The sequence below is a fragment of the Typopeltis vanoorti genome, chromosome 16 (assembly GCF_054136105.1).
Source record: "Typopeltis vanoorti isolate ZY-2024b chromosome 16, IOZ_Tvanoo_1.0, whole genome shotgun sequence".
Lineage (NCBI taxonomy): Eukaryota > Metazoa > Arthropoda > Arachnida > Uropygi > Thelyphonidae > Typopeltis > Typopeltis vanoorti.
Genome location: NC_143564.1, coordinates 48,805,830 through 48,821,247, shown reverse-complemented (window position 1 = coordinate 48,821,247; position 15,418 = coordinate 48,805,830). Strand labels below are relative to the sequence as shown.

The 15,418-nt window shown below is 34.0% G+C and overlaps 1 protein-coding gene across 1 annotated transcript in view; it reads right to left on the bottom strand.

Annotated features, from left to right (window-relative positions):
- LOC150098009 (spliceosome-associated protein CWC27 homolog) overlaps nucleotides 1-15,418 on the bottom strand; it is a 243,340-nt gene that overhangs the window by 94,689 nt on the left and 133,233 nt on the right. The window contains exon 6 of the mRNA XM_090406212.1: nucleotides 5,239-5,308. Within this exon, the coding sequence (XP_090262338.1) occupies nucleotides 5,239-5,308 (70 nt within the window). The remainder of the gene's footprint in view (nucleotides 1-5,238; nucleotides 5,309-15,418) is intronic.

Genomic DNA, 15,418 nt, shown 5'->3' with positions numbered 1-15,418 from the left:
GCACTGTGAATGGAGAACCTATAGAACAAGTAAAATATTTCAGCTACTTAGGCACAATTTTTAGTGAAGATGGTAAATTAAATATGGAAATAGACAAGAGAGTCAACAAAGCTGATATGGTAGAAAGTCAACTGATTAAATTTATGTGGAATAAGAGAGAAATTAGTCAAAACGCTAAATTAGCTGTATACAAGATCTGAGAACTGGGTCAGAAGTAAAACACTTGGCCAAAGACTCGAGACTGCAGATATGAGAGTCCTGAGAAAGATTAGGAGCATGAACGGATGGCATCAATGGCAACATCATATTAAAAACAAGGATATTAGGAAAGAACTTGACATGGTTAGCATCCTGAAATGTGTGTTAGAAGGGCTAATCTCATGTGGTATATTTACTTAAACAGAATGGGAGAGGAAAGATTAGCAAAACAAGTATTCTCTGCAGAGTTGGCAGGAAAAAGATCCACAGGAAGACCAAGATATAGGTGGATCGATACAGTAAAAAGTGCATTAGAAGATAGAAATATAAGATCTGATAATGTTGGAGTCCTGACAGATAACAGACTGATTTGGAGAAAAATTGTAGATAGGAAGTTAGTAATGATATAAATTTTTCACTGCCTTGAAGGCAGTGCCCAGAGAATTTTTTACATACCCTGGATATAGGGAATAGTGATTGCATCACCATAAGCTTTCTGTACAGAAGGTTTAGGACTATGGGAAGGTTTAAGTATTTTGTTGATTCTGTACAAGTACTATAGCCATTAGATAGGAAGTTATTATGTATATAGTTAAGTTCAGTTGTGACAAAAGCCTCACTGGAACAGACTGAAGATTCTACTGGTTTCATTTTTAATAATATCATATTGCTTACTGTTGGGGCAGAATGACGGGAAAGTTTGTGGATATATCTACCTGTGTAAGTGAAGAGACATTTCAAAGTGAAAAAATAACTTGTTCTACTTGACCAATATTAACAGCAGCTTGATACTTATGGACTATTAATTAATAATAGTAAATTATGTGTTGTTTTCAATAACAATGTTTTCACTTATAAGGCAGCATCTGTTTCACCCCCACAGTTACAATATGAATAAGTTCAAACATGGTATCAAGACATATAGCTGCTAGCTGGTGAGATTCCAGCAAGGTTTCAAAATGAGTATCCTACTAGAAGTTACAAATCATTATCAAGAAAGTTGTCTTATATACACAGAGTAAACACAACTAGAGCTGTCACCGATCTTATAAAGTATAGCAACACAACAACATTATTTACAGAACAGTTAAAGAGTGAATTACAAGCATTTTATATAGTTAAGCTACTCTCATTTCTTTAAATGAGATAGAAATGAAGATTTTATTAATGAATAAATATTTATGAAGGTTGTTTGAAAGTTTGGTAAATTTCCAATAGACAGCGACACAATTCATTCATTCATACCAGTGTCGATACGTATCATCTTTTTCATGACCCCTGGCAAAATTTTAGCCACGTGTGACATGTAGTCCTCGTTTGGCAAACATTTAAAATTACCGTGTTTGCATGTTTCATAAAAATGGAGAAAAACGAGTTTTGTGCAGTGATAAAACATTCTTAGAAGAAGAAATGGATACCCACACATATCAAAGCCGAGTTAGATGCAGTTCAAGGGGGCTCTGCACCAGCATTACAGACTATTTATTTTTGGATAAATTAGTTTAAACGTGGTCGTAAGTCCATCAAAAATGAAGTGCACTCCAGATGCCTGACTGAGGTCACTACGAAGGAAATGATTGACAAAATCCATGGTATTGTTATGGAAGACCCCAAGTGGAAGTGCATGAGATTGCAGAGATCATAGGCATCTCAACTGAATGGGTGCATAATATCCTGCATGAAAAATTGCACACAAGAAAGCTGTGTGTGCAATGGGTGCCGCAATTGTTGACTGTCGATCAAAAAAAGCATGCGAAAAGACACTTCAATGTAGTGTTTGGTGATGTTTAATCACAATTTGTAGGATTTTTTTGCATCAATTCATGACTGTAGATGAAACTTGGATCCACCACTACACACCTGAGTCCAAGCAGCAATCAAAACAGTGGAAGAGCACCAAAAAAAGTGAACACTGTTTTGTCAGCTGGGAAGGTGATGGCCACTGTTTTCTGAGATTCCCAAGGAATTATCATGATAGACTATTTGGAAAAGGGTAAGACAATAACAGGAATCTATTATGCATCATTGTTGGACCGCTTAAAAGAAGAACTGAAGAAAAAATGGCTAAAATTGGTGCACAAAAAAGGTGCTCTTTCATCAAGACAATGCACTGTCCCACATTTCGGCCATCGCAATATGCATGAATTGAGGTTCAAATTGGTTCCACATCCACTGTATTCTCTGGACTTGGCCCTGTGTGACTTCTTCTTGTTCCCAAACGTAAAAATTGGCTCAGTAGGAAAAAATTTTCTTCGAACAAGGATGTCATCAAGGCTGTCAACGACTATTTTGCACAATTTGAAATCCTACTTTTTAGATGGGATGAAAAAATTGGAAACTCTCTGCACCAAATATGTAGACCGCGATGGAGATTATGTTGAGAAATAAAGGCAATTTTTTCCAAAAAAATGTGTTTAACTTATTTTTTTACCAAACTTTTCAAACAACCCTTGTAATTATTAATGATTATTATTAAAGATATATTAATAAACTTTTTATGAAGAAATATTATCAACTGATTACTTATGGAAAATTTTTTCGCTTAATGTATCACGTGTCTTCAGTATGAAAAGTTGAAATTGGAATAAAAGCATGGTATATGGCAGAAGAATTAATGATACAAATGTAAATCATAAGTTCATAGTTTATATCAACTATGATAATATAATAGTTTATATTATCAAACTAATGATCTAGATCAGGGATCGACAAACTTTTTAGACCATCGACCCCTTCATGGAGTCCCTGATCCCTCATTGACCTCCATCATGTTAAATAAATGAATAAATGTTATCAATAATAAATTTCTCAATTTAAAAATAATAATTCCTGAAGGAATTATTATTATTTTTTTGGTAAATGATGATATAAATCAAAATTTTAAATACTCTTGCGAATACTGTTAGCAATTCTTCTTACAATCAGGGACAGCCAATACAGGCACTATAACCTTAAAAAAATTACAAAGTAAATTCAAAGTTATCAGATCACTGATCACCACTCTGATAGCTATGGGCGATAAATGCACACCAGCATCGATTGTCTCTGTTCTAGATGACTTCATAAGATTTCATGACCTTAATATTTATACCTATACCAAAGAAAAGTAATGCAGTGAACTGCAAGGATTTTAGAACAATAAGTTTCATTTCCTATACATCAAAAATACTTATGAGAATTTTAACACGAAGAATTGCATCTAAAGTGGAAGAAATTCTTGGAGAAGATCAGTTTGGTTTCAGGAAGAGTAGGGGAACAAGAGATGTGATTGAACTGTTAAGAACAGTAAGTGAAAGAAGTCTAGAAGTGAATAAAGAAGTTAACATCTATTATATAGATTTTGAGAAAGTTTTTGACTATATAAAATGGGATAAGATGGTGGAAGTAATGAAAAAGATTGGTATAGATTGGAAAGACAGAAGGCTAATTATCTCACTATATATGGGACAAATTGCCATGGTGAGAGACATATATGGTACAACAGAACCAGGTATCATTGGATGAGGAGTAAGACAAGGCTGTTCTCTGTCACCAATTTTGTTCAACATGTATTCCAAAGCAATGTTAAAAGAAGCACTGGAGAATTTGGAAGAAGGAATAAAGACGCAGATGACAAGGCATTACTATCAAACACTGAAACAGGACTACAACATCTGTTGAACAGATTACTGGAATCCTGTATCAATTATGGAATGAAAATTAACATCAGAAAAACAAAGGTGATGAAAATAGCAAGGAAAGAGGCAAATATGGATATCAGAATAAATGGGGAAAAACTGAATCAAGTAAAGACATTTAAATATCTAGGAAGTGTTATTAACAGTGATGGAAGATGTAAAAGTGATATAAAAGCAAGAATAGCGATGAGAAGAGATGCCTTGAATAGAAAATGGAATTTATTCAAAGTAAAATGGGTAGAAATCTAAAGAAAAGACTAATAAAATGTTATATATGGAATGTTGCCCTCTATGCATCTGAAACTTGGACATTGAAGAAAGAAGAGATTAAGATTTTGGAAAGCTTTGAGATGTGGATTTGGAGAAGGATGGAAAAAATCAAATGGACTCTTTTTAAGACCTCTTCATTAGTTATTTTATCTGTCCATTTGATTTTTTCCATCCTTCTCCTTTCTTTATCCTCCTTAACAGACTTCTTTCTTTTTAAGAAAGAAGTCTGTTAAGGAGGATAAAAAGAAGCAAGGAAAACTGGATCAGACATATTCTGAGAGGGAATGGAATCATCAGAGATGCCATCGAAGGAAAAATAGATGGAAAAAGACCCAGAAGAAGAGTAAAGAAAACAATGCTAGATGACATGCTCAATTGAGACAGGTACACAATCTTGAAAGAGAAGGCTCAGAACAGAAGAGAGTGGAAGGAAAGTTACTGCTACTAAAAGAACCTGCTCAATTGCAGAATACTAAAGAAGAAGACGACTCACAATCGTTTCAGGTGTTTATTGACCCCTAGACATTTATCAACCCCTTGGATAGCCACATCAAACCCCAGAGGTCGATATCAACGACTTTGCCGACCCCTGATCTAGATGGATGCCCACTGTCTTCAATTTCTTCTTGAATTTGGTTTCCCAATTAATGAAAAAATCTCAGAGTTTGTGCAGTCTATTTAGGAATAAAACATGGAGAAATCCCTGAGCATAAGGGTAAACTTCTGTACTATGCTTTCTTATCCTGAAGCATAAACATAATGAAGTTAACTTGTTCTATTATCAAAGTATTACTAGTTTCTGCAGTCAAAGAAAGTTTATATAATTTTATGTGTAAACTTACACATAAAATTATATAAACAACCATATTGTGTAAACTTACACAATAAAATTATATAAACAACCATATGGTTTGCAACCATATCATAGGTATAATATGGTTGCAAACTTAAATATTCTTATATAGTATATTACTGCTGAACCCCAAAAATAAATAAATAAATAAATCTGTAAAAATCAAAACAATTTATATCAAATGAATACCATTTATTTCAGCCATGCTATATTTCTCATTTACATATAAGCAAATCACACCTTGACAACTGCATCAACTTCAGCTTCTTCTTCCTCAGCCTCCTCTCCAAATGACAAAAGACTAAAGTTCCTAAAAAATAAAAATAAAATAAGTGTGTGTGTGTATTAACTTACATGCCCATCCACATAACACATACACAGTGCATTATATGACTTGACCTTTTTCTCACAATGAGGATGTGTGTCATTAGATTTGAAACCTATACATGAGTATTAGAGGAGGTACTAACTCGAACCTAAGGACAAATTAAGAAAAGCATGCAACTTTACCACAGTCAATTTATTATACTTTAACTGACCTGGTTGGCCAAGTGATTAGTGTGTATTTTCCACCAAAAGGCCTCAAGCTCAAAATCTACAAAAAACATAATGTCTGTGAATGCTTTTAGAATGTAAATGAATTTTAGTGATGCCTGGTAAGAGACCACTCACTACCTTGTTTACTGAAACCTGAAGTGGTATAAAAATATATGAATTTGGATCTTCATTAAACACAAAAATAATCTGCTTGAACGGTAGGCAATTATAAATAGTGACTTGTGCAAACATCTAAATGGGAAATTGAACAATCAAACTTATTTGTGCTTATGGTCTCACAGAAAGTTTTACTAGGTAAGAAATGGAAGAATTTTTTGAGTCAACAGAGATGGCATAAAGAAAGAGTTATTTTTGTTGGATATCTCAATAGCTGAGTAGGAAATAAATATAAGACATGGATATGTTTTGGAAAATTTGGAGAAAAGACAAAAGTCAGTAATAATGGTATCTGCTAGATTTCTGTTCAGGATGTGATCTAGTACTTACTAATATCATGTTCAAAGACAGAGATTTACAAAAAAAAAAAAAAAGGCTACTGACTATACTGGTATTGATATTTTCACACTGATTCAGGACAAGAAAATAGAGGAGATTTGAAAGAGGAAGTGATCATTTAGTTTTTAGGATAAAAAAGAATTTCATATCATCATCATCATCATCATCATCATCAAATTCCTGCCATGTACCCTCAAGGGGTGTACAGGATATGACAGTACTACATGAAAAAATTACATCATTACTAACTTCCTATCTACAATTTTCCTCCAAATCAGTCTGTTTTGTGAAAAAAAAAAATAGCTTTCAGAAGTGAATTGTAGACTGAAATATGTAAGTCTTGCCCAAGAAAAATAAAAGTGTTTGAAAACAATAACTAAATCTTAATAGAGATTCATTGTAGCAAGAAAACACTGATTGGTTCATCTAGAGTCACGACATGAAGTTAAACGAAAGGTTAGAAAAATCAGTAGTCCATGACAAACTCACAAAGCTAAAGAAACAATCCTAGAAAAGAAAGAAAAAAAAAACATATCAAAAGTTCCTAGTAAATCAACACATGGTCTGAGAGAATACAGGAGGAAATGTAAGAAAGTGAAACAATGTGAAGTAGCAAAACAAAAAAAGTCTTGGGAAGACTTAAGTATATATAGAAAATAAACACTGATAAGATAGCAAACTGTTCTGAGGATTATTTCAAAAAAGCTTAGAAATGGAGAAACAAGTGCTGTGAAAGGAATCAGATGATAAAGGTAATATAAAAACTGAAGATAAAGACTGTGAAATGAAACAAGAAATAACAGCATGGTAATATATATATATTCCAGAGGAATGTAATAAGTACATATCAATAGCTGATGGAGAAAAAAGGCATCAGAAACCTGAAATATGGAAAGGCAGGTGGATTAGATGATATTCAAATATGGAGGTATAAACATTTTATATTAGCTGTCCTGCAGAATTCAGAAAGGTCAAATTCTCTATGACTGGAGTAAAGCTCAACAAGAGAATCACAAAAGAAATTTGCTAAAGTATTCCAGGTAAGTAAGATTTATGCAAGTATAGTGAAGAAGAGGATAAGAAAAGTAACAGAGAAAGATGGGGAAGAACAAGCTGAATTCAAACCATGTATGTTGCTAGGATGAAATTTTTACTTTAAGACAAAAGTTGAGAAATATAGGGAATATAGCAAGGATATGCATTTAAGTTTTGTAGATCCTAAAAAAAGCACATAAGGTGCCAAAGGAAAGCTTCAAAAACACTATTATATAGTATAAAAAAAAGGCATTATACAGAACAACACAATATAACAATGCAATACAAAACTAAAAGATAAGTTCAAAGTTAGTATTTAGAATTGAAGGAGGATAGAGGAAGATGATCTGAAGTAAAATCAAGTGTTATACAACAGTTTATGCTATCCTAGCTCTTATGCATCGATTATATGAAAAGTAGCATTCAGATTGACAACAAAACTGGAGACGTTAGTTAACCTCAGCTTTATGTAAACAATGTTAAACTCTTAAATAAATCCAATAGGCTGTAGATTTCCTTATTTAAACTGAATAACCACTGTACGAAATTCAGCATGAAAATAAACCACAAAAAGAATAAGAAAATATGCAGAATATGGAATACATAAGGTGCAGCCTTAATTGAGAAACCATAAAACAAGTAAAATATTTCAGCTATTAGGCACAATTTTAAATATAGACGCAGAATAAGCAAAGCTGATATTGTGGAGAGTCAAATGAATAAAATTTTCTGAAACAGAAAGAAATTAGTCAAAATACCAATCTAACTATATGCAAGACATCGTTCAAACCAATTTAACTAATGGGTCTGACAACTGGGTTAGAAATAAAACAGCTGATCACAGATATGAAAATTCTGGGAAAACATCCGAAGATTGAACATACAGCATATATGGCAGAATATTAAGAATATATGAGCAGAGCTAATCGAAGGTATGGTCACTTAAACAGCATGGGAGGGTAATGATTAGCAAAAGTTTGTTGCCTGGATGGCAGGAAGGAGATCCAGAGGAAGATCAAAATCTAGGTTGTTTGATACAATCAAAAATGCTTTTGATGACTAAAATATAAGCTCTGCCAATACTGTAGGTGTGAGAATAACAGACTAATTTGGAAGAAAATTGTCAATTGGAATTTAGTAATAATATAAATTTATCATGTATTATTATCATAATGTTGTCCTGTACACCAGCTAAGGGGTACATCATGAATTTGATATGTTCATGTCTGACTTCCCATTTATCATCAGAAGTTGGGCATGAACTATAGTTCAAAAAATATTATGGCAGGAAAGACAGGGGAATTTTTGAATGATTTCTATAAAGAAAAAGCAAAGCTAATTCTTAATAGAGATATAATTAACAACAGATTAAGAAATTAATCCTATATGTCTTAGGATTCATTAGGAAATGAATCATCATGTTTCAACAAAATAAGCATGAATTTGCACGAAAAAAAAACACGAAAACAAGAGGGTATCATGTATTAGGTAATTGTTGACAGTGATGTCTGGAAATCAAATAATTTTTAATTTTTATGAAAGCAACTTATTTTGTCACTCTATCCTTTAGCCAGAAAAAAAAAAAAAAATGTTTAAGATTTTTTTCTAGGATCCTAATAATTGGTGGCCATTTTTATTTGGCAGATTCACAGAATTTTTACAACCTTTGAGGATTTTAAAATTAATCACAGTTGATTTCAAGATTGCTAGTTGGATTTTTTACTACCAATTTAATGCTCAAGGCAGCCCCCCAAAAGCACCTTGATTGAAGTATTTCTTCTATGACAAAAAATTGCCTCAAACTTTGCAAAACAATTCAAAACAGCTGAATTTATTATCATTATTAACATCTGACCTCAAATGGAGTCGAAGGACTCATTGCATGAGGTCCATACTCTCTCTCATACAAAAAGATAATTGAACTATGCCTTAAACCTATTCACAGTTTCCAAGCTTTCAGGTAATGTGTGTTACTTGCTGATCACTCTCCATGCAAAGAATCTGCTTATTACTCTCCTACTCATACCTTCTTTATAAGTTTCCAGGGATGGCCTCTAGCTCTACTCTATGAAAAATCTACAGATTAATCTGGTAACAAGTCCCCCCTCCCCAACTTACATATGTTCATCATATCCCTCTTCTTAACTTCTTCTATTCACAAGTCTCTGTAAGTTGCATTCCTTCAATCTCTCCTAGTATCTGACATCTTATAGACCTGACACTGACTTAGTAAACCTTCTCTGATCATGCCACATGTGGCCTGAACCGAGAAGGTTTACACAACGGAACCATAACCTCTTTGCTTCTGCATGTCAATGCCCTCTTCATTATGCCATAATGTGCCCATAATATTGCCATAATCTGTGATGTTCTTACAAGTTTAGCAATGTGACTCCTAAACTTCAAGTCTCTGTCCAACATCAATCTCTCTCTGATCTCTTTCTTTGTCTTCAAAATTTCTCCATTAATTGCATATTCTACATCTCAATCAGGCCTACCAAATTTCAAACCCTTGCACTTAAATTTATAGCTCCACTCTAGCTCACTCACATAGTCTATTCAGATCCTCTTGCAAGGCCACAACATCTGATCTCCTTCTCATAGTTCTTCCCAACTTTGCATCATCAGCAAATGCATATCTCCAATTAAACTGTTCCCAATGTCATTAACTTACAAGTTAAACAATAATGGCCACAAAACAGATTCCTGTGGCATTTCACTAGTGCCTTTTCTCTTTTGGGATACCACTCCTCCATACACAACCTGCTGATACCTATCCGACAGCAAATCAGCTATCCAACTCACTAGTCCGATATCTAATCCCATCTGTTTCGGTTCAATTACTGGCCTGTCATGTACACCACTGCATATGCATCTCCTTTATCGAGTGTATTTGTCACTTGGTTGTAATACATAAATAGATTGCTAAAACATGACCTTAACAAACCTATGCTGACCATCATAAAAAATACTGCTATTAATCCAAATTGCAGTTAGATTGATATTGTTGATAAATTTAGATGAAATGTGGAAACATTTTTCATAGGTTTAATATAGAAAAAAACATTCAAGCTTCTGTGTGTAATAAGGCAATTGTTGTGAAGTCATTAGCCTCTATATACAAGTAGTTCAGACGTGAATAAAGATATGAATGCCTTTGAACATGGTTATGTATGTGGCAAAGGAGTGGGAAAATATGCTTTGGGTTCAGCCCTTTTAAGTATGTCTGGAGAGGGAAAAGAGAAAATTCTAGAACAAGAACAAATAGACTGCATATCTAATTATAAGAATATGCTAGGACATAATTTATCATGCCTATACACAAATGCCTGGAACATTAGAAACAAAGGGATTGAGTTTGTTGCTTTATTGAATACAATGTGGTCTAAGATTGTTGGCATTAGTGAAACCTGTCTATCAGAATCAGATATAATAAGTGGGATCGAGTGTAACAGATATACTATTTTTAGGAATGACAGAAGAGATAGGAGAGGAGGAGGAGTGCTACTAATGATATCAGATGACTTAAGTCCAGTTAGGGTAGAAATACAAGAAAACAATGATGGTGACAATGTCCCATGAAGCAAAGAGTTTGAGTCTATCTGGTATGAAGTGGAGGTTAACAAAATGAAATATATGGTGGGGTTTTGCTACTGACGTGGCAGCTCAGTTGTAGGGGATGAAGAAATGCATCACCAATTTAGCCTTATGGATAAGCGAATGATCATTATGGGTGACTTTAATTTTCCAAACATTGATTGGGTAGAAGAGAAATCTCATGATAAGAAAGAACAGGAATTTATTGAATTGTTGCAAGACAACTTTCTCAAGCAGCTGCAAGAAGGAACTTGAGGTCAAAGAGTGTTGGACTTGCTCATAGCATCAGAAGGGATCTCTGTCAAGAATATGGATATTTTACCACCAATTGGTGACAGTGATTATGCTGTTCTTTCTTGGAAAGTATCTACTTGTATTGAAGCTCTGATTAAAACAGGCTACATGCTGAACTACAAAGCTGGAAATTATGATCAACTTAGAAGAATACTATCTTTGTTCCCATGGTATCAGTTACTGAATGGAAAAAATGTCAGCAATGTATGAGAATCTTGAAAAAGTGCTTGAATGAGGTGGTATCTCAATGTATCCCTAGTGTTCGAAGAATAAATAGGCTGGGATTGAAATGGATGTGCAGCTTTGTTAAGCAAGAGATCCACAAGAAGAAGAAGATGATGTGGAAAGAATATCATGAGAATACGAGTGAGAGGAATCATGAAATATATAAAGCTCAGGCCAGAAAAGTAAAGAGTATTGTGAGAAAAGCTAAATGAAGTATGAAAAGAAATTGGCCATGCAAGCTAAAGGCAATCCAAAAGAATTTTATCGTTATATCGCAAGCAAAAGAACGAATGAATGTGGAAGAATAACTTTATTGAATGCAGATGGTACATGAGTGTTGGAAGCTAAGGAGATTGTTCAGTTAACGAGTGCTCACTTTGCTAAGATATATCAACCAGGTGTATGTAGCATGCACAGTGCTACTGCTACATTGGATGAAGAGTTAGAGGTTCATGAAAATGAGGTTGAAGAGCTCTTGCATAACCTGGATATGAATTTGTCAATAGGAACAGATGGAATATCTGCCAGTTTGTTAAAGGAATGTTCAGCTGAATTAGCTAGACCTTTCACACATTTGTATAACTTGAGTCTCAGCTCAGGAATGGAAGAAATGTATGATAGTTCCATTGCACAAGGGTGGTGCAAAAACTGATGTGTCTAACTACTGAAGTTGTAGTGAAGATTTTAGAGAAGTTGGTAAGAACTCACATACAGAAATGGGTAGACAAGCATTCTACAGGGAACAGCATGAGTTTACTAAAGGAAGGTTATGTTTTAGCAATTTGCTCATATTTTACACGTTACAGCCGAGTTGGATAAAGGGAATGGATACACTATGATAACGTTGGATTTTTCTAAGTCATTTGATAGGATACCACACAATAGGCCGTTGCGTAAACTGGAGAATATGGGATTGGAAGATAATCTATTAACTTGGATCAGGAGATGGTTGACAGACAGATATCAAAAAGTGGTATACAGGGTGTGAATCTGCCAGGTTTAAGGTAACCAGCGATTCATCTCAGGGTTCAGTCCTTGGGCCAATATTATGTAATCTATACATCAAGCAGGGTCTATCATCAGATCTGCAATTGTTTGCTGATGATGCAAAGATAAGCAGGGCAATCAGGGATGCTACTGATATTCAGCAATTACAAAATGATTGGAATAGACTGAAAATCTGGGCAAACGAAAATGGCTATCAGTTTAATGTTAATAAGTGTAAAGTTATGTACTTTGGAGTGATTAGAGTTTCAGCGGCATATTATATTAGTGGGGTTATGCTACAAGAAACTGAAGAGGCAAGGGATCTTGGTGTATTGGTGGATAAGAATTTAAAGTTCAAAGGTCACATAGCAAAAGTTGCAAATACAACTCAGAGGATAATAGCTATGTTGAAGCGAACCTTGACATGTAAGGATAAGGAAATAATTTTGCCTCTTTCTAAGGCTTTGATAAGGCACAATAATCCAGCTTTGACAGCTGGATTATTGTGCACAGATTTGGTCTCCTGGGTTCCAAGGGGATAAAGAAGCTGTGGAAAGGGTGCAAAGAAGAGTTACAAAGATTATATCCAGATTATGGGATTTAGATTATGAGGACAGATTGCAAGTATGTGGATTGCAGACTCTGGTTAACAGGAGAAAGAGGAGTGATATGATAGAGGTCTATAAACTTTTGAATGATTGTTATAGCATTTCAAATGATGAAATTTTCGTTATATGGAAGGCAGGGAGAGAACACACGGGGTATCCATGGAAGTTAAGGTTGTTCTTAGTCAATAAAGGGGGTAAAAGCTAGGTTTTTCTCCGAGAGAAGTGAGTGAGCGGAATAATTTGCCCTTAGGGGTAGTGAGTGCATCTAGTGTAAATGAAGTTAAGGGAAGGTATGATAGTTGGGTAATTTACAGCTTCCCTCAATGAGTCCTTGACTCCCCGGAGTTCTCAGATAATAATAATAATAATGAATATATATATAATGATGAAACAGTTATTTTTGACCACAAGAACTATAGGAAAGATTGACTTCTATTTGGGTTTATAGGTCAGATTTATTTCAAACTAAGTAATACCAACTAGTTGCACCAACTATAGCTGTTGGCTTCGCCAGGGTAAAAGATACATAGATGTAAGACCACTGAAACGCTAAAACTGTTACACTAAAACTGTAAATAAACCGAATATAATTGCATTTTTACAACAAACAGAAGAACGCGTACATCACATGCACAGAGCATGTATGATCTCACTTGTTGTTATGTAGGAACGTTCTATAATTTGTAGCAAAATTTAATTCTGGCAAGTTTAAAGATCTAATGAGGGTCTTCCAGATCTCAGGAAGAATTAATCCTTGGTTTCTATTTAGGTTTTGTTTTGAACAAAAAACTGTTGTGTCTTCTTTTATCATTTGGGAACGGAAATCCTCCTCTAAGTAGGGCATTTTGCTACAAATTATAGAACGTTCCTACATAACAAGTGAGATCATACATGCTCTATGCATGTGATGTACGTGTTCTTCTGTTTTTTATAAAAAAATGCAATTATATTCAGTTCATTTGCAGTTTTAGTGTAATGTAACAGTTTTAGTGTTTCAGTGGTCTTACATCTATATATCTTTTACCCCGACGAAGCCAACAGCTATAGTTGGCGAAACTAATTGGTATAACTTAGTTTGAAATAAATCTGACCTATAAACCCAAATAGATGTCAATTTTTCCAATAATGAATATATTTCATGCACATATTGTTTTGCTTCCTTGGGTAAAGAATTAAAACCAAGTATATAATTTCTTGACATCCTTAATGTATAACAGAAACAAGGTAAAAAATGTTCAACATCTTTATCTCATCCAGAGATTTTTATTAATAAGTTCTAGCACCTTTTGGTCTTGTATACAAGATATTTATGACTTCTACATTACTTCAACCTTGGTATCTCTCTGAATCTGGCTCCCATTGATGAGACCTCAATAAAGGTCAAAACTATTCTAGGTAGTGGCCCTTTCCATTATGCATAGCATTTTTACATCTGAAAGGGTGTGTGCTCCCTTTCAGATGTGTTCTTCTGTTTTTTATAAAAAATGCAATTATATTCAGTTCATTTACAGTTTTAGTGTAATGTAACAGTTTTAGTGTTTCAGTGGTCTTACATCTATATATCTTTTACCCCGACGAAGCCAACAGCTATAGTTGGCGAAACTAATTGGTATAACTTAGTTTGAAATAAATCTGACCTATAAACCCAAATAGATGTCAATTTTTCCAATAATGAATATATTTCATGCACATATTGTTTTGCTTCCTTGGGTAAAGAATTAAAACCAAGTATATAATTTCTTGACATCCTTAATGTATAACAGAAACAAGGTAAAAAATGTTCAACATCTTTATCTCATCCAGAGATTTTTATTAATAAGTTCTAGCACCTTTTGGTCTTGTATACAAGATATTTATGACTTCTACATTACTTCAACCTTGGTATCTCTCTGAATCTGGCTCCCATTGATGAGACCTCAATAAAGGTCAAAACTATTCTAGGTAGTGGCCCTTTCCATTATGCATAGCATTTTTACATCTGAAAGGGTGTGTGCTCTGCACTATGGGATACATAATAAGGCAATTGATGTGAAGTCATTAGCCTCTATATACAAGTAGCTCAGACGTGAATATATTTCATTTTCAAAACATAGTTTTGCTTCCTTGGGTAAATGATTGAAACCAAGTATATAATTTCTTGACATCTTTAATGTAAAGAAATTCTCCTTGTTTTTGTGAATATGAAGCTTACAAAAGTTATATGAGAACCCACATAAAAATCTGAAATTTTTATGAGGGCTACTCTTGCTCCCTTTCATTTCATCCCTTCAGTCTTTTGAAAATGAAGAAACTGCTTTTTTGTTCTTTGGCTGTTTAATACGTTCACTTGTCAAGATAATTTAAGTTCACGAGTGGTGTGCCATATGATAACAGTAAATGAAAAAGTAAAACAAAAAAAAAATGAATGAATGATTAAAAAAATGAATATTGATGTATATAAAACATTAAACACCGAATCTGAGCTACTCTAAATTTAATCTGTAATTTTTTGACTAAGAGAATAAGAATATTATTAGGAGAGCAGAAAATATAAGACGAAAATGGAAAACACATCTCCTAAGACATAGAGGAAAGGAAAGGAGATGGATAAGAGCCATTACGGAAGGACAAAGCAGAGATTT